A 26,057-nucleotide genomic window follows, 5' to 3' on the forward strand; every position below is an offset into this window, starting at 1 on the left:
CTGTGAAGGCTGTCTTTTCGACGCCTGTGGTATTTGAAGCCATTGGAAATTACATATTGTATCAGATGCAAAGTTTAAATGTGACAACAGAGACAGAAATCTTTCCTTGCACCGGTAGATTGATAATATTATCCGTTGCGACTCCTCTTGTTTTTATTCACGTATGAAACACGTACCTGCTGCAAAAAAAGGCTATTTTACTACTTTCACTTTTTCCACCGATCTTTCAATACATTTAACTAGGTGTAAAGTGCTTGTTGACAAGCGCGGAACTTGATGTCTCGTGTTAGATTAAGATTCGAGTGTTAAATCAAATCAAGAGAAACAGTAACGAGTATTATTACCAATGGAATTAAATATTTCCTCAAGGACAACGCATGTACTTATCGCGCAAGTAAAGATTTGTGTCCACTGTCAGTTTTGACTTTATACGTCGATATAGAATATGCAAATGTTCCCAAATTTTCAAATCGTTCAATTTTTCATTAAACACGAAATTGGAAGCAGCCTAGGCTTATCATTGTTCTCATCTACAATAACGCTTCTTTGAAAAGAAAGAAAAAGATTATTTTTATTTAACTCACGACACGAATGATGACTACCTCTTCATATTTGTATTAAGTTTTTATATTTTTACATTTTTAGTAACCACATACCTCAGAATAGACGCCCAGATAGCAATTTGAATGGAACGAATGAATGTAACATGCATAAACAGATATTTTTTATTCGTGTAGTGTGTATAATTACACGTTAAGAAACTACGATGTAATACAACTTATTAAAAGTATCGTACCCATGTCCACACGTTATTAGCTCTTAGTTAACTATTACTATTGTATTTTCTGCAAATTAGTTCATAATTCTGTCGTTTACCATGTATTAGTTACTGCTGTCTCACAATTGAAAAATGTGGCTTTAAATCATGCATTGCTGTTTGGGTAAGACGAGTTTACGCTATCGTTTATTTATTGTTCTTCTTTCATCTCTGAGACCTCCTGCTGAACGTGTCGGTCTGATAATTTTGGAACAAGTCGTATTAGTCGCAAACACTATCATATGTTAATAAGAAAAAAGCTCTATCGAAAAAGAAATAAGATAGCTCGAAATTAATTATCTCTGTATATATTTTGTATTATAGAATAAAGCATATAAAGCGTGACATATTAATTGCCTTTTTTAATTTTAAAAGGAAAAGGCGCTTTCATAAATGTTGTAGGACAACATTTCCTTTGAAGGGAGTATTTAACGACAATAATAGTTTTACAAGAAACATGCTATTTTCATGCAAACGATAAGAATATTTTAATGTTTTCCTTTCTAATGAAACATTATTCTTTTCTAATGAATTTAAATTAAGACCAAAGTCAAGACAAATTCATGGTATAATCCTTTTAATATTAATGTAAGTGCGTCGGATCTATTCAAGAGCTCTATAATCATGTAATAACATAAACGTGTAAACTTATGAAGAGAATACATGTAAAATAAAATTACAGATAGCATACAAAATACAGAAGCATTTACAAGCACGTTTTTATTAATACAAGAATATAAAAACTCGGTATGCGCGCTTAAAACTTACTCGAATGTTAAAAAATATACTCTCGAGAAAAAATGATCATTGTTACTCCGCGAAAATGACATTAAGTATTATAAATGCTATATGTTCTCTTCGAAATTCCGCAACTTTTACTCTTCAAACATTTCCCTTTAAAATTGGCACTTTTCTAAAATATTAATGTCACGCTCTAAATGCTTCATTCTGTATATACATCAATCGATTAACGACTCCATCTGTTACAAGACATTTATTAACAATTGTAATTAGTAAATATGATAATTACAGCGTTGTGTACATTTTTTTATGTTAAATATGTACAGTTACCAATTATGATTGGCAAATAATCTAATTTAATATCTACGTGATTTTTTGATCCAATAAATCATTGGAATAAAATTAAAAATTTTAAAGAAAAAAAATTATGCGTTGTTAACACTGCCATTAGCAGTTGGCAATTGTAAATTATGTAGAAAAATTTAATTGACTGTAAATATATCTTTATTATTAACAGATAATTGTTCCTTTCTAGAGAGCTAACAGTACTATTTTTTATATATTATATTGGTTGAAACCCATGATGATATTACTTCTCTTATTTTGAAACTTTAGGGTTGCTATCAGATTACGAAATATTCGGAGAGTTGAAAATAGTATAAGATCAATCGATATACTATTTTGTGAAATTCAGAAATAGCATCTTGCGATTATTCATTCTTATTAAGATATACAATTATTACAAAATTTCAAGATCTTTGTGCGCTCGAAGAAAGAAAAAAAGAATAATATCATAATTCGTAACTCTCGAATGTTGTTATTCATGTATTATCAAACAACATATATATATATATATATATATATATATATATATATATATTTGTTTGCTTTGTATAAATACAAAATGAAGAACGTTGCACAGTGACTAATAAAAATATTGCAACTATCGCAATCTATATCAATTTATGACTTGTGCTAAAACACAATATCTTTACGTATTAAAATCTTTGTATTTAATTATGTTTTGTACATTTTTGTAATGCATTAACATTACAATTTATTTTAATTTTGCAGTAAATAATTTTCGACAGTACTCTAACGTGGATTAGTTAAGATCATATATGACGTATTAAATGTGATTGGTCATTTCCAATGGACTAATCAACGATTAAGTTAATCAGAGCTTGGTCGAAGTGGCCCTAAATGCTTGCTTGCACTAACTTTTTCATAAATTAATGTTTCATTATTTTTACTTATAAAAATGCTGAATGAAATGACAGATACTCGGTATGCGCGCGAGATGTAACTTCAGTTGTGACTGCTCTTAATGTGACTAAGGTACAAATATAACATCTTATTTTCCATAAACGCAATGATATATTTATAATGAATGCAGCATTTTGGATTTTGTACGAATTCTTGTTTATGTACAAATAATAAGGCAAAGATATCGCTGTTTACACCTTTCTGCAGTCTACATCAAATTACATATTAACAGATAACTTCTGTTTAAGTTTTAATTAAATCGTGCTGATCAATATATTGTACGAACAATTATAGCAAGATATCATGTGTGTTTCTACAACATCATTGAAATTTCGAATGGTATTTTCAAATAGAAAATACAGTTCTTAAAAATACAGTTATAACTGATTAAAATTCTACGTTAGAGGAAATTTTTCTAGCATATAAACTTAATGCGCGGCTGATTTCAAAAACATATTATAAGCCTCCTCATTCATTAGGCTCTTAAGCTCATCTGGATCGCTTAATTCTACTTTGAATAGCCAACCCTCTTTGTAACAAGATTTATTAATTAACCCGGGTTTATTTTCGACTGCCTCATTTTTCTCCGTAACTTTCCCGCTGACCGGGCTTATCAGTTCTGAAGCTGCCTTCACCGATTCCAATGCTCCACATTCCTCTAAAAAAATCAATTACATAAACTATGAAAAGCATTCAAATTTCCATTCTGAATTTTAAGATTATAGTGTTTAGATTATGTAGGTTGTTATATATTTCTAACAAGGGGAGGACCAGGTAGTGCCCTCACCGATTTAAATAAATTTTTAATATATTGTAGGGTTAACCCCCCACTAATTAATGGTAAAGTGGCACGATGCAATACTCGAGCATTCGCAAGATATTTGCATCGAAATTTACTTATTTAGTCCATTCGCCAGGTCGATTGAGCATTTTTATCGAGGTTGATGGCTTAAGTTAATGTTTTTTTTATGTTTTTTGGGTCGTAGAACAAGAATCTGTAAATAGTTTTTTCGTAAGTCGATGCAATAAAAAGTTATTAACAATTTATTTGTTTAAATTGCCCTAGCGATCAAACTATACATCCTATAAAAAAATAAACTAGAGAAAATTTGTTCCTCTTTTCACGATAAACAAAATGGCGTTTAAATTTTTCCAAAATCTTCATTATTGACGGAAATATGTCAATTTTTAGGTAATTACTGCCTACGCGTCGCGGATAGGAGCAAAAAAAGGATAAAAAAGGAGCAAAAAAAATAAATTAAATTAAAATTAAAGGAGTAAAAGTCGTGTGGTACAATTGAGCGCAAGCGCGCACGCCTAGGGTACTCCGCGACGCGTAGGCAGTAATTACCTAAAAATTGACATATTTCCGTCAATAATCAAGATTTTGGAAAAATTTAAACGCCATTTTGTTCATCGTGAAAAGAGGAACAAATTTTCTCTAGTTCATTTTTTTATAGGATGTATAGTTTGATCGCTAGGGCAATTTAAACAAATAAATTGTTAATAACTTTTTATTGCATCGACTTACGAAAAAACTATTTACAGATTCTTGTTCTACGACCCAAAAAACATAAAAAAAACATTAACTTAAGCCATCAACCTCGATAAAAATGCTCAATCGACCTGGCGAATGGACTAAATAAGTAAATTTCGATGCAAATATCTTGCGAATGCTCGAGTATTGCATCGTGCCACTTTACCATTAATTAGTGGGGGGTTAACCCTACAACATATTAAAAATTTATTTAAATCGGTGAGGGCACTACCTGGTCCTCCCCTTGTAAGTAAAAATAAGGAAAGGAAAATTAGATAAGACGAAGCTAAATCAATAATGATTAAGTTTACGTTTTATCAACACTTTAGTTTTTATTATCTAATTTTCCTTTCTGGATTGGATATCTTAGAGCCTCGTCATAAAATTAATTTTTAAAAATAAGAAAAAATGTACATCCTCAAATTAGAACAATTGAGTTTTCTTCGATAAGAAATTCCAATTTATGTTTCTAGAGGCAATCTTTTTAAGGCTCCTGTAGTGCGATTCTGTAACTCGTTATGCTGTTGTTATGTACTCATAACGACAGTTGCGCGTGTACTATATGATAAAAAAAAAGGCTGCGCAACGACAATATAAGTAACGATAACGATACTGCATAACGAGTTATAGAATCGTGGTCCTGCACGGGGATTCTCTAACTCCTTAACGACAGTTTCGGTATCGTTGCGCAGCTTTTTTACCATATATAATACCTGCGCAACGATACCAAAACTGCTCGTTAAGGTGTTAGAGAATCCCCGTGCTGGGCTCTTTCCGACATCTTGTGAGATTGTGATGTCAGAGGCGAGAAATGACACCTTATTTTGTGTGCCATTCTCAAATAAAAAGACATTTCGATAAAAAATCACTACAGATTGTTTCAGAACACTTCTAAAATTGATCGAAAACTATACTTTTCCCTCGACAATAAACTCGGAAATAGCCGTAAAATGAATGTAATACGATGCAGGCTTATGCGCAAGCGCATGACTAGCTTTCGTATTACATTCATTTTATTGCTTGTCGAGGGAAAAGGATAGTTTTCGGTCAATTTTCGAAGTATTCTGAAACGATCTATAGTAATTTTTTCGAAATGTCTTTATTTGAGAATGACACATGACAAAATATGACGCATAACGAGTTACAGAATCGCACTACTGGTTGTTTCTGAAGTTTTTTTCAAATTTGATCGCGCTAAGTAAGAAAGCATCATATCAACTATTATACCATCTTTTTTGATCGTGGATCCTACATCAGGAAGCTGCGCGTACACCACGTCCCCAAGCGCATCCTGCGCGTAATCCGATATACCGACTGTGCCGATTTTCCCATCTACCGTTATCCATTCATGTTTATCGGTGTACAATCGTTCTGAAAAATCACGCATTTATATCGTAAAACTACGACAGCAGTGTATTTAAACGAAGTTGCATCATTAAAGATTTGTACAAATTAAATTACATAATCTATTATAAGTATTTGTGTATCGATCGAGACAATCACAAAAAATGACGCAATATAGAGCCCATCAGCTCTAGAGAGTGACTTTAATCAAACTTCGACTAATTTAATATCTGAATTATTTTGTTAACATGAATAGAATTATTAATTTTTTGTTATTTGATATATCGAAAAAGATTAAATTAGGAACAAGAAATTGTATAATTAAAATTTTCGCCTTAAGAGGGTAGCAAAGCGAAAAATAGACCTTTTTTTAAAGTTAAATATTTAAAAAATAAAAAACTTTGAGTATTTAAAACTTTAATGCATAATTCTATATTCTTTTACAGTTATTTAAAAAAGAGAAGAAAAAAAATAATTATATATATATATATATATATATATAATTATTCCTCCGTAGCCCTCGGCGGGGGAACAGGTGGATAAATGGTAGGAGAGTGAAAGGAGATGAAGGGAGAGATTGAGAGGTGAGGAAGGTGTTGATTGAAGGGGGTAGATAGGAGAGTGCGAAAGGAAGACGGGAGAATGGAGGCGAAGCGGAAGGTGGTCTGGAGGAGACGGGAATCGTTGGTGAAGTGGCACGTGGAAAGTGAGGTTAGGGAGAAGAGCGGGATTGAAGGAATGGAGGTAGCAGCCCAGGTTACACGACGAGGGAGCTGAGCGAGTTGGCAGCAGGGAGTATCGATCGGGCGATCGATCGATCTGTCGCGAGACAGAGGGATTGTCGATGGTGGCGCGGCAGGTATGGAACGGAACAGGGAGTCGTCGCGACAGATCGATGGATCGAATGACCGAAGGGACCGGACAGATAAACAGGTGATGGAAAGAGAAGGAGAGAAAGCGACGGAGGGGTAGAACGAGGAAGGAGAAGAGGTGACGAGCGTGCGTGAGCTGGACTTTGGAGGCAAGGAGAAAGGAGCTAGGGGAGTAGATTAAGGGTGAAGATGGACGAGGATAAAGCGGTGGAGGCGAGGGTATGGATACGGACGAGGACGAGGGCCATAGGAAGAAAGGAGAGTAAGAGGTTGGCGGGAGGAGCGGGGACGGAACAGGGGGGAGGGAAGGCGTCGAGCGGGAGGAGGGAGAGAGAAAGAGGGAGGGGAGGAGAGCAGTGGCAGAAGGGAGGGAAGCGGAGAAATGACAGAAGCAAGGGAGGCGGAGAGAGATGGCTGGAGTAAAGAGGAGGGGAGGGAAAAGGAAGTGGGTTTTTGTTTCAGAGCGAAGACAGAATAGGAAGGAGGGAAGGCGGCAAGCGGGAGGAGAGAGAGAGAGGGAAGGAGGGAGAGAGAGCAGTGGCAGAAAGGAGGGAAGCGGAGAAATGGCTGAAGCAAGGAAGGCGGAAGGAGATGGAGGAATGAAGGACGAAGGGAGGGGAAATAAATGAAATGTAAGGTCGCATATGGCCAGGGCGCGTAGGGGAGTGATTTGTAAGAGGTTTGGGTACGTTCCTCATAAAAAACGCCTTGTAAACCCTACGGGGATACACAATAAATCTACATACATATATATATATATATATATATATATACATTACATATATATATATATATACATATATATATATATATAAAAGGAGTTATTGATAATGAAGGGAACGAAACAGTTCTTTCCGTTCAGTAACTGATAGTGGATATAATTCCGGACTAACGAAAAATCTAAAACAAAATAAAAAATGGATTCATCATAATCTAAAAGTGTCTCTAAAATGTGTTGGAACCAAAATTAGAAAAAAAAAAACATTTTTTCCATTTTATTAAAGAAAATGCAATTTTGTATTTTTTTTTAAACTAAAATATTTTTTTAAAGAATTTTTTTCAAAATTCTACTTCCGACACATTTTAGTCCAACATTTCCGACATATTGTTTTTAACATGTAAAAAATTTTTGAAAGAAAGTTGGAGTAGTTTTCGAGATTTCATGTCCACCAGCTACTGAATTGCTTCCCTTCATTAACCACTAATAGTAGGGGAGCCCAGAGTGCTAAATGGGGATTTACTCGAGCGTCGTAGGAACCTATTGAATTTTGAAGATTAGATGGTAGAAAGAAAAAAAGGTTATATAATGTACACCCTTTCACCGGTGGGGGAAGCGTCTACAGGTTTTCAAAAATGTAAAAAAAAATAGTCACATGAAAATACTCGAGCGCGTCAGATATTGATAGTGTATACGCCCCACGTGTCTCTGATATTGGAGGTATGTTAATCTGCCGGTTTGCATGGTGGAGGTGGCTGTACGGAAGGGTTGAAAACGGGAAAAAAAAAATTTATTCGAGCGCGTCAGATATTCAGAGGGGATGTTAAGTGAACCCGAAAGAAGCTCCCATTCAAAAGACTGACGATTCGGACATGACGCAAGCTCATGGCGGCTTCTTGATAATGCAAAAAAAAATCGCCATTTTGAAATACTCGAGCGCGTCAGATTATTATACAGGTGATTCAGCTTGATGTCCTAGTCGTGCTGACCCATAATCTGACGATTATTTGGAGGGATTTTCTTAATCTGACAAATTAAAAAAAAATTGTTAAATTAAAAAAAATTTTTTTTTTTAAATTACTAAATGTGACAAATAAAATGCATGGAAAATAGAATGCAAATAAAAAAATCTATTTCTTTCAATTATAATATATGCAGAAAAAAATAGTAAAATGCAAAAAAAAACTTTAAAAAAATTTTTTTTAATCTTTATCTTCATCCGTGGAAAATACATACAAAATACACACTTTAGAGTATCATCATAGAGTATTCATCGTCGTATTAGATAATTACTAACACAAATATTATAATATTTAAACAGACAAACAAGCTAGAGCGTTGTACTGCCACGAACGCGTGTGATCAGCTGTGATGGTGTCATGGCGACGGAAAGTAGTGTGGGGACGGTGCGAGAGAGTAAGAGATCGAGAAAAAGTGAAAGGGAAATAGAGGCGTGGAGTGGGGAATACATGCTTCACTACAGCTGCACGCACTAAACTTTTCTGACGATTTGTGCTGCTTCGGCTTGTGGAAATCGGCAGATTATATTTTTTCCGTTATTCTTGAATTATTTCCTTCAAAATAAAAAAAAATTCGACCGCGCTCGAGAATGTCAAAGTGACGTTTTTTTTTTGCAAGTTCGTGACCCTCCCACTCCCTTACGTCACGCTCAAATCGTCAGATTATTGAAATGCACACTTTTCAGCATGTTATTAACCCACCTTACCTTAATCTGACGCGCTCGAGTATTTCTAACGATCGATTTTTTTTTACTATTCTGATCGGCTGCCCTAGACGCGCGATCCTATATTAAGGGCTTATATATAGTGGAGGTACTCAACAGGGTGCAAGGTATCCCCCTATATGTTAATCTGTCGCGCTCGAGTAAATCCCAAAATCCCCTCTTGGGCTCCCCTACTATAATAACTGCCATTATTATTAATATTTTTTAACGATTCTTTTTTTAAAATAACCATAAAAGAATATAGAATCATGTGCCAAAGCTTCAAATACTCAGAGTTTTTATTTCTTAAATATTTAATTTAAAAACAAAGATCAATTTTTTTTTGTAAAGATCAATTTTTTTGCTTATCAAGGTTATCTGGGTAGATAACCTGGGGGTCCCCCCTCCCAGTAAACAAAATGATAACAATCTGTCGGCAGATTGGTAACAGACATGTCAGCAGACTGACATCAACTGCGTCCGCATTCAGCTTATGTTCCGCCAGCAGAGTCTGCTAAAGGCCTTTACACATAAAATCCCGTAAGGACGTAAAACATAAGCGTAAGAAAATCGACCAATCCCAATCGAGTATTTTCCCCTACTGGGGTTACGGACAGCACAATACTCGATTGGGATTGGTCGATTTTCTTACGCTTATGTTTTACGTTTTTACAGGATTTTATGTGTGAAGGCCTTAATATAAATCAAACAGCAACTAAATTGGCAGCAGAAACCGCGCAGAGCCTGAACGGTGCTCCAATCTACTGTCTGATTATGTTAGCAGATTCTGTTATACTTCTGTTGGCGTTCTGCCAATATCATGTGATATATCAGAGCTGACATTAAATGTGTAGTTTGTCTGCTGACAAAATTTGTAGCAGATACTTAGCAAAATCTGGTTTCGACAGACTTAGCTGTCTGGGCCCTTAACCAACCCAGGGTAGCAGAGTGACGTCAAATGACGTATTAATTCCGTCTTATTGACGTCCTCTAACGTCATTAAGACGTCTTTAGACGTCATCTTACTACCTGGGAATTCTACCGGTTGAACTAAAATCGTTGATTAAGTTTATAGAAGTTTGATCGAATTTGCTACTATTGTTTTATAAGTGGTAAATATATGTGTATATAATATGTATATGTATATCTTTCTCTAGTTAAAATAACAAGGGCGAGCTGGACCAAACTTTTTATTAACTTAATCAACGATTAATTCGATTAGTAGAATTGTTTAATGTCCATTTCTACCAATGCAGATTAACTTTAATCTCAGTTGAACTTATTTATCTTTTTCTAGTTGTAAGGATTAGAAGAAGATAAAAAAAGTTCACTCGAGATTAAAGTCAGTCTACATTCGTAAAAATGGATATAAGGCGAAATGTCTAACTGCATAATTATATACATATATATGTATGTATAGAGTGTAAATTAAAGGTGTTACAGACTATTATTTCTAAAACTAAGCGAAATATGAATTTTTGTCAACCGTTTGATATCGAAAGTAACATCTTGTGATAAAATTAGTTTTTTTAGGTGGAGTCGTTAAGGTCATAAAAATTTCATATTTTGCTTAATTTTAGAAATAATAGTCTGTAAGTTTTTAGGTTTTAGTGATAGTATACTATTTAGTGTAAGTAAGCTTTTAGTTTTACACCCTGTATACAATTATTATTATTATACAAGTTATTATTATGTGTAATGTAATATCAGCCCAGACAGCACACATACCCCAGATAGCACATACACGTTTCAGAAATGTTTTATAAGCGTTTTTCCGAACGTTTTATAATCGATTTCTAGAAACGTTTCTCATGAGTAAAAATGTCCATTCGAAAAACGTTCGATGGAACGTTTCTTTTCCGATAAAATAACGTTTAAAAAACTGTTATAGAAACGTTCTGTTTTAATGATAAAGACATTTTAGATAAAGACATTTAAAATTCCTACTTTTCACGTCTTTTGAACGTGTTTATGACGTCTTTCAGACATACGTGAGAATGTTCTAGAAGCTTTATGCATATAGTCATATACCATCTATGACTACGTTTACATGACACCGTTAATCGGGTTTTATAACATCGGTAGTTGTCAGGAAGACCAATCGTAATCATTCTTCAGAAGAATGGAATAGCTGTGATTGACCGGCCTAAGAACTACCGATGTTATAAAACCCGATTAACGGTGCCGTGTAAATTGAGTCTATGACGTCTATTCTTTTTCGAAGAAATTCCTGAACTGGTGCACATTCGTGCAATAAGTTAAAGTGAAACAAAATATACTTGTCTCACTCTAACTTAATTGCATTACTGATGTGCACCAGTTCAGGAAGTTCTTCAAAACGGAACACACGTATAAATGTTTTTTCAATGGCCACGTTCTGCAGAACGTTTATTTTGCAACTGTTGGCAGTTTTCTAAGCTCAGATTTATCCGATGACAAATATATTAAGGAGGTTGGTTCGCTCTCCGTGCGGGGAAGGGGCGCGCGGCAGGGAAAAGCATATAGGTTAGATTTTCGTCGCATGAAATAAACGAATTTTAGCAAATAAATATGTGGAATGCATTTAATTGCTGTTTCTTAAGGTTTAAAAAGAGTTGTTTGTACAATTGAAACCCAAATACGTTATTATCCACATTGAAATGTGGAAATAATAAATGTGGTCCTGTTTTATTTTTACAATTTCTTGATAACTATAAAGACGAATCATTTCAGTCTTCGAAAAAGTTCTTCCTAAATATGTACAGAGTTATTTGCACCTATTTTCACTAAATTCTTATCATTTTTAATATGCTTTCGAGAGTTACATTACAGGTTAGGTAACATTTCTGCTGTGTCGCCCGTGTATAAGAGAGAGACAAGAGTATAACTTCAATAATTAATTACTCGACAACCATGCAGACGATTGTCTTCAACTTTGGCATGGACGACAGATTCCCATAGACGAATATTCTCCGTAAATTTGAACTAATTCTTATCAAATTGATTTTACTAACCACCCTCCTTAAGACCGGTAGGACAAAATTAATTTAAGTAAATAAGTGGATATATGTGCATGGATAAAATGATTTATTTTGTGCAATAATAATTAGTGCAATATAAATTTAAATGTTTCAAAAAAGGCTATTAAAGCTATTATATATATAGATAAAGCAAATTATAATTTTGAAAGGAAAAATTTAACAAATAGGTATTTTTATTAACTGTAGAAACGTAAAAAATACGTTTCTTAAATCATGGTTTCAAAAACATTTTTGTTCAAACGTTTCTTAATGGTTCTTTATGGTGATGAAACTATGTATACGTTCACAAAACGTATATGAAACTAATATGTGCTACCTGGGACGTGTCTAAAAGACATCTTAAAAACGTCTTTACGACGTTTTTTAGACATTGTGGTGTCTATACCTACATACGTGCCAAAAGTTCCGGGGTGGCCAATTATCTCAGAAAGTATAAGATATTGGTTTATTGGAAAAATGTTTCAGATAAAAGTTGGAGATTACGTATCCTTGGAGCTTTCATGTATACACAAGTATTTAAAGAAGTTGGGATACTATTGCATCAGCATATTCTTGATACCAAATCAAGTCAAAAAGTCTTGTATCACTTTTCCCTCCGACAAACAGTTATCGAGATATCGTGAACTAAATGTTGAAAAAGTTACCAAGTTTTCCTTAAATATCTCAAAAAATATTAGGCAAATAAAAAAATGTTTCAGACAAAAGTTGTTCAAATTAATTAGTAGAAAAAGATGATATAATTAAAAAATAGGGGTTTCTATTTGGGAATCGTTTAGGCAAATTTAGGAATATATTCTCATAGTTTAGGAAATAATAGTTTATTTATGATTAATAAAAGTTAATTGAGCATTGCATATAGTTAGCAGACATAATTTAGAAAACATTTTTTTTTAATCGACGTGAAATTATTTGGGAAACACGTCTGTAATGTTTTCAACATTTAAGAAATAATAATGATTTTATCTGATAATAAAGTTTCATGTGCGTTTGCTGGGCATTGCAGTGTGACGTAAAAGTGCGCGAAATTAAAAATACAGGTCATTTTAATTGACGCAGGCAAATATCTCGAAAAATATGGAAGTAATGGAAAAATGTTTTAGACAAAAGTTGCATAGTTTTGTCATGAGGGGGACACATAATCCAGATGTGAATCGTGTCATAGATGCCATCGTTTTCAAGAAATTTTAAAGGCTAATTTCTTAAATAGAACTTGATTTTTTTCTTGAGATAAAAATTATAGATCTCGTCGAGACGTTTTCAAAACACTATAACAAAGCTCACTTTTGTTAAGAATTTCCTGAGATATTTTAAATTTTGTCATAATATTTTTAATGTAAAATATGAAATATCTCTTAAAGTATTCATGTTTCGATGACTTTAATTTTATACTTTTATACGTAAAATAATGTAAAGAGTCGATTATTGTAAAAAAAACAGAAAAAATTATTTTAAAATTTGATTGCATTTTGTAGACATTTAATTTTGCAAAATTGCAAATGTAAAAATTAATATTATTCGATTCCTTTTATTATTCTACGTATGAAAGTAAAGTCATCGAAACATAAAAATGAATACTTTACGAGATATTTCATCTTTTATATTAAAAATATATTATGACAAAATTTAAAATATCTCAGGAAATTCTTAACAAAAGAGAGCTTTGTTATAGTGTTTTGAAAACGTCTCAACGAGATCTACAACTTTTATCTCAAGGAAAAAATTAAGTCCCATTTAAAAAAGTAGTCGCCTTTGAAATTTCTTGAAAACGATGACATCTACGACATGACTCACACCGGAATTATGTATCCCTCTTTAAACCATATAACTTTTGTCTGAAACATTTTTCCATATCTTCCATATTTCAAGATATTTGCCTGCGTTGATTAAAATGACTCACCCTGTATACTATACTATATTATAATAAAAACTGGTAATTATTCAGAATAGGGCCTTTTCCGAATTTTGAAAATTTTTTGCGGTTTTCTTGGTAAAAATCTTTGTTGTGACTCCGACAGTGATAAAATCAAACGGGGGAATTCGAAGATGTAATCTTCAATTTTCTTTTACTTGAAAGTATACATGTAGCCGCGGAAGGGGCTCTGTCGCAGGCTCCTCCGCCTACATGTGTACTGTCTATACACACATATTCTTCGGACTTCCTCGATTAATTATTATCACTGTCGGAGACCACAAAGATTTTTACAAAGAGAGTCACAAAAAATATCAAAATTCAGAAAAGATTCAAAATAATCACCTGAAAACCTATTTGGAATCGTACTAGCTTGGACCTTGTTTCGCGAAAAGGGCAAAAAAAGATCCAAGCTAGTACGATTCCAAATAGATTTTCATTATATTAGTATAATATACATATTTTAAATTTCGCGCACTTTTACGTCACTGCGCATGCTCTCTCTGATGCTCATGTATGTACATACGTGTATGTATGTACCTGTACCTGCACGCTGGCGATATAGCAGATTTCCTAACCGGAAAGTCGATTTTAGCACTTTATAACTTTTGTTGCACTTGAGAACGATTTTAACTTTCATATTCAGGTTTAACACGCCAATTATGTCCTTCACACTTACCGAAATCATTATTTATTCCCAAACATTGAAAAAATTACAGACGTGGTTCCCAAATGATTTCATGTCGATTAAAAAAAAATGTTTTCTAAATTATGTCTGCTAACTATAAGCTCAATTAATTTTTATTAAATTATAAATAAACTATATATTATTTCCTAAACTATGAGAATATATTCCTAAATTTGCCCAAACGTTTCCCAAACAATTGCAATAATAAAAAAATATCAGGTTTCTTTGACCCTCCAACTTTTATCTGAAACATTTTTCCAATAAACCAATACTTTCTGAGATAATTGGGCGTTCCGGAACTTTTGGTACGCACGGTATATGCGTGCGCGCGCGCGCGTGTATTGTACATAGAACTGCATAGAACCAACATTGATTCCTCATCGATTAATATCAATTAATTTTACTTAACGGACGAGAAGCGGAGAAAACTCGCAATAGATGGTACTCAACGACCAAATCGTTTCTTCCTGTCACAGTTTTCGCAAACACGTGTCGGCGACCTTTAAAAAGCCTAAGCCGGTGATCCCGGGCTAATTTTCACGCGTACTCACCGATTCTCAAGTTCCGAGTTGTGGTTATGGATCGTGCCACTGCGAGAGTTGGTATCTTCGACTTGACGGCTGTGCCGAGGAAATCGCCGTGCGAGACGAACGTTTTTGCCGCGCATCTGCTGATCTGGACGATTAATCTTGCCATTTCTTCTTTGTTTCCGCGATCGCCGTGCAAGACCGTGCACGAGACTACCTAACCTCTTTTCTTACTTCGTACCCTCACGCGAGTTACGCGTGATGCAACGCAACCCGCGGCGAGAGCAAAACGGAGCTGAGCTGAGTCCTCGGTCGAGTAATGAGACACGAGACCAGTGATCCAGCTAGCACGTTTCTATCGTTATTGGCCGCTCTCTTATCTCATCAAACTAGATATTTTAAACAGGTCAACGTAAGAACGAGCGCAAAACGAGCGTAGGATACACGCTCAAATTTCGCCAGGAATGTAAAAAAAAAAGAATTTTTTCGAATCTTGGCCCGCTTTCCTCGGCCTTAGACACAAACGTTGATTACGTGTACGAGCATAGAACAATCTCGAGTACAATTGCAACACAAATAGTAAGTGACCTCCGATTCCGGTCTTTGAGCAATCGAGTTAGTTTTATATTTCTGCTATCAGCCATCATCGTCAGCAGCGAATAATGTTTATACGTGTTACTTATTTTTATTAAATTGTAGTCTTGAGAATATCTTCAGAATGCACGAGTCAATGTGAATTGTAATTTGCAATTTCTTAATGAAATAAAAAGAAATGATATACAGATTCTACGTTACAGATCAGCAGGCTCGATTTATTTTTAAAATTATATGACTTGCTCCAATTGGATGTGAGCAATAAGTAAAAAATAAATAAATATCAAAGGCTCAGGCGATTAATAAATAAATTGAGAAAATAAGGAGCATAGAGCTGCAACAAGGTGTTATGCGGGGTCTACAATGCGAGTCGCAAGAAATTGACCAATCACAGTCGATTATTCTCCTCAAATTCGTATGTGATTGGTCAATTTCCCACGACCCACGACCCACGACTCGCATTGTAGACCCAGCATTAGCGTTGAAAAACTTGTATTTGTGATAAAATTAATCTACAGACGTTTCGGTCTGTTACTAGACCATCTTCAGTAAAAATACAAAAAAATCAAAGATTAAAAGAATTAAAACACAATACGCATAATTATAAAACCGTTATACATCTGTTGTAAAGTCGAGTCACAATCACGTTGTGAAAGGATGACCTGTGCATTTATTACAGTAAGTCATACTGTAGGGTCGTAATTTATGTTAAACTGAGAAGGTCCGAGAGACTAAAAAAAAATAACTTCGGTAGCTACACGTACAATTTTTTTACTTAATTTTTTTATCACAAAAACGAATAAAATTCTATAAATTTCTTATAAAATAGAAGCAATCCTTGTATTCTTAATGCAGCTAGATTGTATATTAGACCACATTATTCTCAGATATACATTTTACAATAAAAAAAAGGAGATATTAAGATGAAATTAATTTTACCTTGCATAATTACACTCAATCGACATTAGTTTTCATTTCATAGATTTTTTATCTAAAGTGTTAGCATTTAATTGATATATAATTCTCTTTAAATTACTTATTTCATTAGTTGTTTGTAATTTATTAGAAAAAGTATTCTCTGGTTTTATACACTAGAATTAAATGAGAACAGATAGACTTTCCATATTTTAAGTTTTAAGTTATAAGCGGTAATATTTTTTTCGTTTGTTGTCCTCCATGTTGATTTCATGAATTGTTAACAATATTATTATATCTGTGGATATTACATGCATCTTCTGTCTTATGTTTTAACTGTGTAATAAAGTAAGATAGCTTAGCTTACACACATAATTTGATATTATGTGTGTAGAATTATAGTATAGAATTAGTATAGAATTATAATAATTTCTTTTATTAAATAAATCAGAGGAATTTATATAAAAAATTTGAAGTCATTTGTCAATAAGTAGAAATTTATTGTAAAGTGTACATATATATATATATATATATATATATATATATATATATATTCAGGATTATTGTTATATGGACAACATTTGATTCAATATCAATCTTACAATATGTAGAATTTAGACAACGTTTTTCAAATCACGTGAGTTTAAGAAGACAGTAAGGCTAGGGCTACACTATGCGCGTTTTGTGTGCTTAGCACGAATGGCATACAAATGCACGATTCGTGAATCCGATTCGCAAAAACGCGCATAGTGTAGCCCCAGCATAACAGTATGCTTCGAGAACATCTCGTAATACATGTTATCAAAATTCTACAATATCAATGACCTTATTGAATATCAGTGACCTCAGACATCAGCGTCACATTAAGATCTACAGTTACAGTACATAAAAAAACTGTTTGCAATAAAGCAAATATTTATATATCTATCTTTCACACGAATATACTTCTCTTTATTCTTTATCGTTTTACGCTGTCAATGACTATTACCTGATGCTAAATAAATATCGGATGATAAAAAATATATATCCGAGTACTTTACAATACACTGAGATATAAGTATACTGGAGTGTGCACTGCCATACTACGCCCATGGACGAAAAATTATCAGAAAATAGATAATGTTTTGGGATCTCTGTTTTTCTCTGTTGTACAAGATGCATGTATGCTCGCGGACAGAAAGGTTGTCCGAAAGGTTGTCCGACTTTGAGCCGTATTCATAGTATGAATACGGGTGTATAAGTCGGACAACCTTTCTGTCCGCGAGTGTACGTATCCTGCAGTTGTCTGTCATACAAATTGTATGACACAGGCCGGTATTCATAGTCGGATCTTATATTTAAGACCGTCTTAAGTATGATCTTAAGATATTATGAACCAATCACAGAGCCGTATTAGCATCTTAAGACATTACTTAAGACAGTCTTGAAATAAGATCCGACTATGAATACGGGCCAAAGACATCATGCTATATTATCTCTCTCTCTCGCCTCGCATCAGCCGAGCCAATACACACTCCAGTATACTTATATACGCGTAAACTTGGTGCGAGACGCTACCGTGTCTTTTGATCTCAGGCGTATGTACATATAATACCATAAGTAAAACAAACGAATAAACATTTGTTTCAAAAACTTTTGTTGCGTCACTCACATATATACACATATGTAAATAAAAAAATTTATATTCTACATTATATCAAGTTCTATGTCAAATTGAATTCTAATCTTGTTTACATTAATGCATCAAGCTTACAAATGTCAAATAAAATTAATGCAAAAATACGAAAAATATTCGGAGTAAATACTATCTATTCTTTAGAAAATTTAAGTATACTATCTATAATAATTGATACTTGATAACCTAATTATGATATTGTATACATTATCAGAAAGATCTTAAACAAACAAGGAATAAACACGGAATCGTTACATTATAATCCGATAATGGAAGAACGTCCAGTTGAATTATGGATTGCGACTGGGATGGGTTTGCTAAGACACCATTCGTACCAAACTTTCTTAGAACCACATCTGCGCCAGAAATGAACCACTATTTCATCTTCTGCCTTCAATTGTATTGGTTCCTGTAACGATAAATATTTTTATCTTATCTCAAAATTTATATTTTACAAGTATACCTTAAAAAGAAAAAATTATTTTTAGTATATACCTTAAGTGGAAAAAAGATTGGGAACCAACTAAACATATCTGGGCTATATGTGCTAGGCTCTATGCTTAATGTGATGTTTCCATATAAAACTGCTGTAAAATATCCTGAAAATCCATGTAATACGCAATTCTGTTCCACTTGGAAAGTTTTGGTTTCATATCTCGAATTGTCAGTAACAGCGTCTAAAAAGATACAAATGTGTAAGGAAATTAAAATAATTAAAATATAAATAATTGGATACTTTATACAAACCTGTATTCGGATGTTTGAATGTAAAAAGTGGTTTTGGATTTGCTATGTCGTATTTGTTTTGAAGATGTACTACATATGGAGTTTCAAAGTGAGTCAACGGATGTTTATCTTTATCTCTAAGTTGCCTTACTTCATTGTACAGTTTAGAGGATTGCATAGGAGCTATGTATGAAGTATATGATTGCGGTATGTTAATTCCGTCATCTAAAAATTTCAAATAAGAAAGTATAAAAAAAAAGATTAATTTATGCCGTTCATATAATTTATGTAGTTTGGCATGTAATGCGAACCTCTTAAGAACTTGAGGACATTATCTAGACATTCAGGAGATAATTCGTTATCGCCAAAGGATCCGAGTAATTCAGACACAATAATATCAGCTTTTTCTGGGGGATTCCATTCTCTCATATCACACGATACCACTGTAACTTTTTCTTTCCACATATCTCTCTGAAGGGCCTGTAAACTGTAAATATAGATGATGAAATTAATGAATATATAATTTATAATCATATAAAATCTAATATAATTTTGGATAAAAAATGTTCCAGTTAATTTTTTTCTAAAGAAATTCAAAAACAAGTTTTATATAAAATCAATATTTTATTAAATAAAAGATCGCTAATCTTTTTTCTCCCGACTACTTATTGTTATTTTTGGCTCAATTTTTCTTCTCATTGATATAATTATATTACACTTAATAAAAATCATCCTATTAAAAAAATTAGATTTTTTATCCAATCCAATATAATTGTTATATTTTAAAATAATCTCACGTTATCACGGCATTAGGATTTTTCTCCACTGCATATATTTTCACTTCTCGATAGGCCATTTCTGCGGCATTCAGAGATGCGGTTACAAGCGGCCCTCTTCCAGCACCAACTACCATAATAACTCTAAAAATTTATAATTGTTATACGTATATTATTAATTACGTATATTACCTTATAATGATTCGACTTACATCGTCTTTTCCTCCTCTTCCATCTTGGATATTATTGCTTTAATAGCTTCGTATATAGCACTCTGATATTCTCGATACTTTACGGGATCCTTTTCAAATATTTCATAAGTTTGTGACTCCAGATTATCCATTAGAGGCTGTAATGGACATTGCAGATAATCCTCATATCCTCGAGCGAATCTTTCCACTGTTCCATCACTTTGGCATCCCTGAAAAAATAAAGACATTATTTCCTACATTCAACAAAGTTGTTATAAAGAAAGTATTCATCTTTTGATAATTTTGGTATAATCTCTTCAGTTTTACCTTCCACAGGTAATCAAGGTAGTTATGATAGTAGCTAATACTTTGGTAACGTGATGCGCCTGTTAAAATGAATTGTACTTCTAACACAGCAAATCTCTTTACTAATACTTGGTGGGCTTTACTTAGTACCGGATATCCTTTTTTATTTGTTAGAAATAACGTTGTCGGCAAAATCAAACATCTCACTGGTTCTCCGAGCCATCTATCAATCTTATAAATTAAAACTCAAATTGTAAGTTTATACATATCACATTCATATTGCACAATTTTAACCCTAGAACATCACACTGATTGTGAGTGTAACACACTCACATTTGTTATTAAAATGCCCGCCGTTTCTACTGAAAGTTAAGGAATCGAAGTGGTAAAGTAAGGTAAATAAACTTTTGTTCCCCCTCTATGACTCCGCATGCTGCGCAGCCTCATCTACCGTTTAATAGATGTATGACACGCCATTAAGGGGATCCTAAAGCCAAATTACCGACAATTGCAGATAGGGTTCTCTTTGAGTAGACTGCACAGAACTTAAATTTTTTTTACACAATTGAAGTATGCACGAAAACACATCGCGCGAGTGTTGATTTCAAGACAAAAATCGGAAAAAATTAAAAAAATGTTAATCGTCAAAAATGTATTTTTTTTTTGCTCCTGAATACTCGCCGCGACCGTGTTAGTTCGTGACGTAGCGTGTCAGAGGCGAGAAATGACACGTTAAGAATTCTTGTGTGCCATTTCCAAATAAAAAGCTATTTGCATAAAATAACACTTCAAATCATTTCAGCACACTTCAAAAATACTCCGAGGTCTATCCTTTTCCCTTGACAGTTAATAAACATCCGTAAAATAAATGTAACACAAAACTTCTCAGCGTGTCATTTCTCGCCTCTGACGTCATGATCTCACATGACCACGGCGAAAGCCCAGGAGCCTTAAAAACAATATTGGATGTGCTATACCTATGTGTGGTGTAAGTGCTTTAGTGTCATAGTCAACTTTTGTCACGTCAAAACAATATATATATATATATATTTTTTTTTTTTTTTGAAAAGTTACATCCTTTACCTTCAACAAATGACTAGTCTTCTTACACAATACAGCGTTAAAAAAAAAATAATTTTTGGAAGCAAATAGCGCTTTTTGTGAGTCAGGAAATTTCTATTCGGGCTTTTTCCGAAATTAATTTTTGTTTTTAAATGTCAATCGCAATTATAATGACACAGGCGCGTTTCTGACATTCTGCTGTTTAAATTAAAAAAAACCTAGAAACATGTTTAAAAATATCGACTTTTCGAAAAGTTATTAATAATTGAAAGTACACTGGGTATCGTACACGCAGTGTGATGAAATCGGGACTCGTAGGAAGTGTGGTATTCTAGAGTTAAATTATAAACTTTATCTTTAATGGCTCCTGCACACAGGACACGGCAAAGCGGTGACAAATTATTGTCTTGCTTTTCCGGAAGTAATAGATATTGTATAATTGACTGATATAAAACGGTGATTGGTCACCGCTTTGCCGTTTTGCCGCATTGTCCCGCATTGCCGCGTCCTGTCTACAGGAGCTATAAGTTACCTCTTCCTCTTCAGGCAGGTCATGACTGACAATTAACGCAATTCCTAATCTTTTATTGTAATCACATATTACTCTAAAGACATTCCACCATTCCCATGGATTTTCTTCTACTGGGCAATCCTCTGTTCTGTAAGAATAGGTTTGCCTAATTGGATTCTCCATAGGAACTTGTATCCATACCTATAATCAACAGAATGTTTTGATAATCTCAAAACCATATCTCATCCTGCAGTTTATAAATAAAAAATTGAAATTCTATATTGATAAACATATTTTGTTTTTAAATGTAAAATGACATTCCTATTCTAAAATATTCATTTTTAACAGTATAAGTATTAAGTATATTTTTTACTGCTTGTCAAGCATCTCTTAATTTATAAAAATTAATACTAAAAATTATAATTGTATTGTATGTGTTACCTGGAAGGTACAGTTATCTTTGTTTACTTTATCAGAAATGATCCTGGCAAGATTCATATTTTTATCTATCCCACATCTTAATTTAAAAGTCACTCCTGACAAACCAAAGTGGCTAGCTAAGCTTAATTCCTGATTTAAGGTTTCTTCACTATTTTTTCTGACGACTGGATCAATTGAGTCAACATTGATAAGTGGCGAAAACTTCCCAATTATTAAATTATTCCAATCTACAAAATAATATTATAGCTTTATCCTAAACTAACTTATTTATTTCAAGTATTGGTATAATCAATTCAAATATATACATGTTTATACTTAATTTATACCTGAACTGGATAAAATTAAGTCAGGCCTAGTAAATGGTCCTGGACGATTTTTGGCAGGTCCAGAGATAAATTCTCTTTTAAATAAAGGATGAACCAAGGGGACGCAAACGAAATCATATCTGAAATATGAATAAAAGCACAAATAGCGTGTGTGGATTGCATAAAATAAATACATACCAAAAGCATAATAATTAAATATATACAATTAGTAACAACTTACTTTGAGTCATTTGCATAAATTAAACAATCACTTAGATTTACCGCACAGCAAAAATCCAACCCGCAAGAAACTGGTCGCTGATTTGTCATTGTAATATATATAAATAAATTAGGTACTTTTCTGAAATATTTCCGGACGAATTATACGATAAATGTGATTTCAATTCCTTTCGTACATCATAATTAAATGGTATTTATTTAGAATACGGGCCTGAACGCGAATATAGATGAAATTATGTTCAATCGACGCGTTTTTGTACAAAATGAAAGAATCTGGCAGATAATCGCGGCGGTCTGCCTCGCGAAGCGAGATATTAATCGTTACAATTGACGACTATTCAGGTTAGAAAATCTGATATATCGACGAAATGCAGCGATACGAGCATGCGCTTTGGACACTTGCCGTACGTTCCCGAATCGAGCAACGCGATTAGTCGAAACTTTACTGTTATGCTGGTTCTACAATGGGAGTCGCAAAGTCGTGAGTCGCAAGAATTGACCAATCACAGTCGATTATTCTCCTCAAATTCGATTGTGATTGGTCAATTCTTGTGACTCACGACTTTGCGACTCGCATTGTAGACCTAGCATTACTGTTACGAAAAAGTGTGTGTCCGGGGCTTAATGGGATTTTTACAATTCAAGAATAATCGGCTGTGGTTGGTCAATAGCTTACTGCATACTTTTACGGCTATTGTAGACGAGCCATTAGGGTGCGGGGTCCCATGGACTGATATTTTCCGCGTAAAGCCGTGATCAGATTACGGATTGAGATTGAGATTGGATTGAAATTTGACCAATTAGAGCAAAGTTCACTAAACTTGAAATTAGTTTTCTTTATTCTGATTGATTAAATTTCAATCCAAACTCAATCCCAATCCGTAGTCTGATCACGGCTTAATCAGACTACGGATTGGGATTGAGATTGGATTGAAATTTAATCAATTAGAATAAAGAAAACTAACTTCAAGTTTAGTGAACTTTGCTCTAATTGGTCAAATTTCAATCCAATCTCAATCCCAATCCGTAGTCTGATCACGGCTTAAACGCGTATCGCGTAACCAATCAGAGACGTTCCGCGTTTTCTGTTACGCTTGTTTTAAAAAGTTGCGTATTAGGGTGCGGTTACATGTACTACGTTTACGCGAGCGTTACTTCTGTAGTAACTTACGATATATCACTCGTTTACGCGGAGTAAATTTTCGCAAGTTACTACAAAATCCCGTTTACGCGAAGGAATTATCGTAAGTTACTACAAAAGTAACGCTTGCGTAAACGTAGTAATGGGCTGATATTTTCCGCGTAACGCGTATCGCGTAACCAATCAGAGACATTCCGCGTTTACTGTTACGCGGAATTGAATGTCCTTAGTTCACATGGGCCATTTTTTCCGCGTAACGCGTATCGCGTAACCAATAAATTAACGACGTTTGACATTTCTGTTGGAACATTCTAAAAGAATGAACGATCTGATTGGTTACGCGATACGCGTTACGCGGAAAAAATGGCTCATGTGAACTAAGGACATTCAATTCCGCGTAACAGAAAACGCGGAACGTCTCTGATTGGTTACGCGAAACGCGTTACGCGGAAAATATCAGTCCATGTGACCGCAGCCTTACAATGGCATACTCAGGCCGGTATTCATAATCAGATCTTATTTCAAAACCGTCTTAAGTAATATCTTAAGATGCTAATACGGCTCTGTGATTGGTTAATGACATCTTAAGATTGTACTTAAGATGGTCTTAAATATAAGAACCGACTATGAATACCGGCCTCAGTCCAGCAATTGAACAATAATCCGTGTCTTGCGGTTCAGGACATCATTGGCAATGCAAATACGTGTTTATACGGAAAATGTTCTGGGATAAGAATTTTACGGATCATAAACGAATGATTATTGTTAATTTTAAGAAGTAAAGCGCAAGTGTCTAAAGCGCATGCTCGTATCGCTGCATTTCGTCGATATGTCAGATTTTCTAACCTGAATAGTAGTCAACTGTAACGATTAATATCTCGATTCGCGAGGCAGACCGCCGCGTTTATCTGCCAAATTCTTTTATTTCGTACAAAAACGCGTCGATTGAACATAATTTCATCTATATTCGCGTTCAAACCCGTATTCTAAATAAATACCAAATAGTCAATGGCCGATATTCATAGTCGGTTCTTATATTTAAGACCATCTTAAGTACAATCTTAAGATGTCATTAACCAATCACAGAGACGTATTAGCATCTTAAGATATTACTTAAGACGGTCTTGAAATAAGATCTGTATGAATACCGGCCAATAAGTCATCAGAAATAACTGGCATTTAGGGCCAAAGCACATAACATGGCGTAGCGATATACGACGGTCGTAGTTGGTCGTAGTCCCCGACCTGACAGATCAGGATACGCCAAAGCTTATGCGTTACTTACGTCGACGACTACGACTGTCATATATGTGCTTTGGCCCTTACTTAATAACATTTGTGCTTTTATACGTACCGGCGATTCAATACTAATGGAGCGATTTATAGTAAATAAAATTACATGTGCACGTGTATAGAGTTATATTTTACACAACAGTACGTTTATGTCATAGACTTAGGAAGAGATAGACGGAACGTAAGCCTGCGGGGATTAAGGCTCTATAAATGTGAGTATACTCTTCCGCCATTTTTCTTCCAACCGCATTTAAAAGGTTATATTTTCGTAAACATCAATACGCTTTTCGGTGTCGCAATTAATCTAAAAATTTAACTAAATATCGATTCTGTTATACTCAAAATAAGTGTTAATTGATTCTTAATTGATTAGACGTGTGTTCTTAAACGCGCGACAGTAGAATTCGTTTTACAAGTGTCATATTTTTCGTAAATCAACACATCGTGTCTCCGTTTCATTGCGCATATTTAGAGCAGCAATTTTAAGGGCCGAAGGTATGTTATTTAAATAATATTTATCACAAAAAATTATCTTCATATTGCAGTTTTGTCATATTTTCACACATTTGTGTTTTTAGATTAAGTTTTGGCTGTTTGTAAAATGTTAACTGTTTTATAATGTACGACAATTCACAATAAAACCGCGAATTTTCCCCACGAAAAAGAGCATTTACTAGACACACTCAACTTTGGCGCTCTCTATCTCTGGTGTTTTTTGA

At 34.0% G+C, this 26,057-nt stretch overlaps 2 protein-coding genes across 2 annotated transcripts; both read right to left on the minus strand.

Moving 5' to 3' along the window:
- Positions 1-711: 711 nt before the first annotated feature.
- On the minus strand, positions 712-15,726 carry Ppl (glycine cleavage system H protein). The gene is made up of 3 exons (XM_071717749.1): positions 15,187-15,726; positions 5,589-5,732; positions 712-3,482 (listed from the first exon to the last, which is right to left on the minus strand). Exons 1-3 carry the CDS (start codon positions 15,329-15,331, stop codon positions 3,253-3,255), a joined length of 519 nt encoding a protein of 172 aa, XP_071573850.1. The 5' UTR covers positions 15,332-15,726; the 3' UTR covers positions 712-3,252.
- A 1,424-nt stretch (positions 15,727-17,150) lies between these two features.
- Positions 17,151-25,487, minus strand: Csul (protein arginine N-methyltransferase 5). The gene is made up of 12 exons (XM_071717745.1): positions 25,400-25,487; positions 22,906-23,025; positions 22,686-22,804; positions 22,360-22,586; positions 21,940-22,119; positions 20,367-20,576; positions 20,061-20,269; positions 19,870-19,992; positions 19,384-19,559; positions 19,094-19,297; positions 18,842-19,023; positions 17,151-18,755 (listed from the first exon to the last, which is right to left on the minus strand). The coding sequence occupies exons 2-12, from the start codon at positions 22,992-22,994 to the stop codon at positions 18,603-18,605; spliced, it is 1,872 nt and encodes a 623-aa protein (XP_071573846.1). The 5' UTR covers positions 22,995-23,025; positions 25,400-25,487; the 3' UTR covers positions 17,151-18,602.
- Positions 25,488-26,057: the final 570 nt, after the last annotated feature.

The sequence above is a fragment of the Temnothorax nylanderi genome, unplaced genomic scaffold (genome assembly GCF_030848795.1).
Source record: "Temnothorax nylanderi isolate EJ_2023f unplaced genomic scaffold, tnyl_v1.0 TNYL_tig0224_pilon, whole genome shotgun sequence".
NCBI classification, from domain to species: domain Eukaryota; kingdom Metazoa; phylum Arthropoda; class Insecta; order Hymenoptera; family Formicidae; genus Temnothorax; species Temnothorax nylanderi.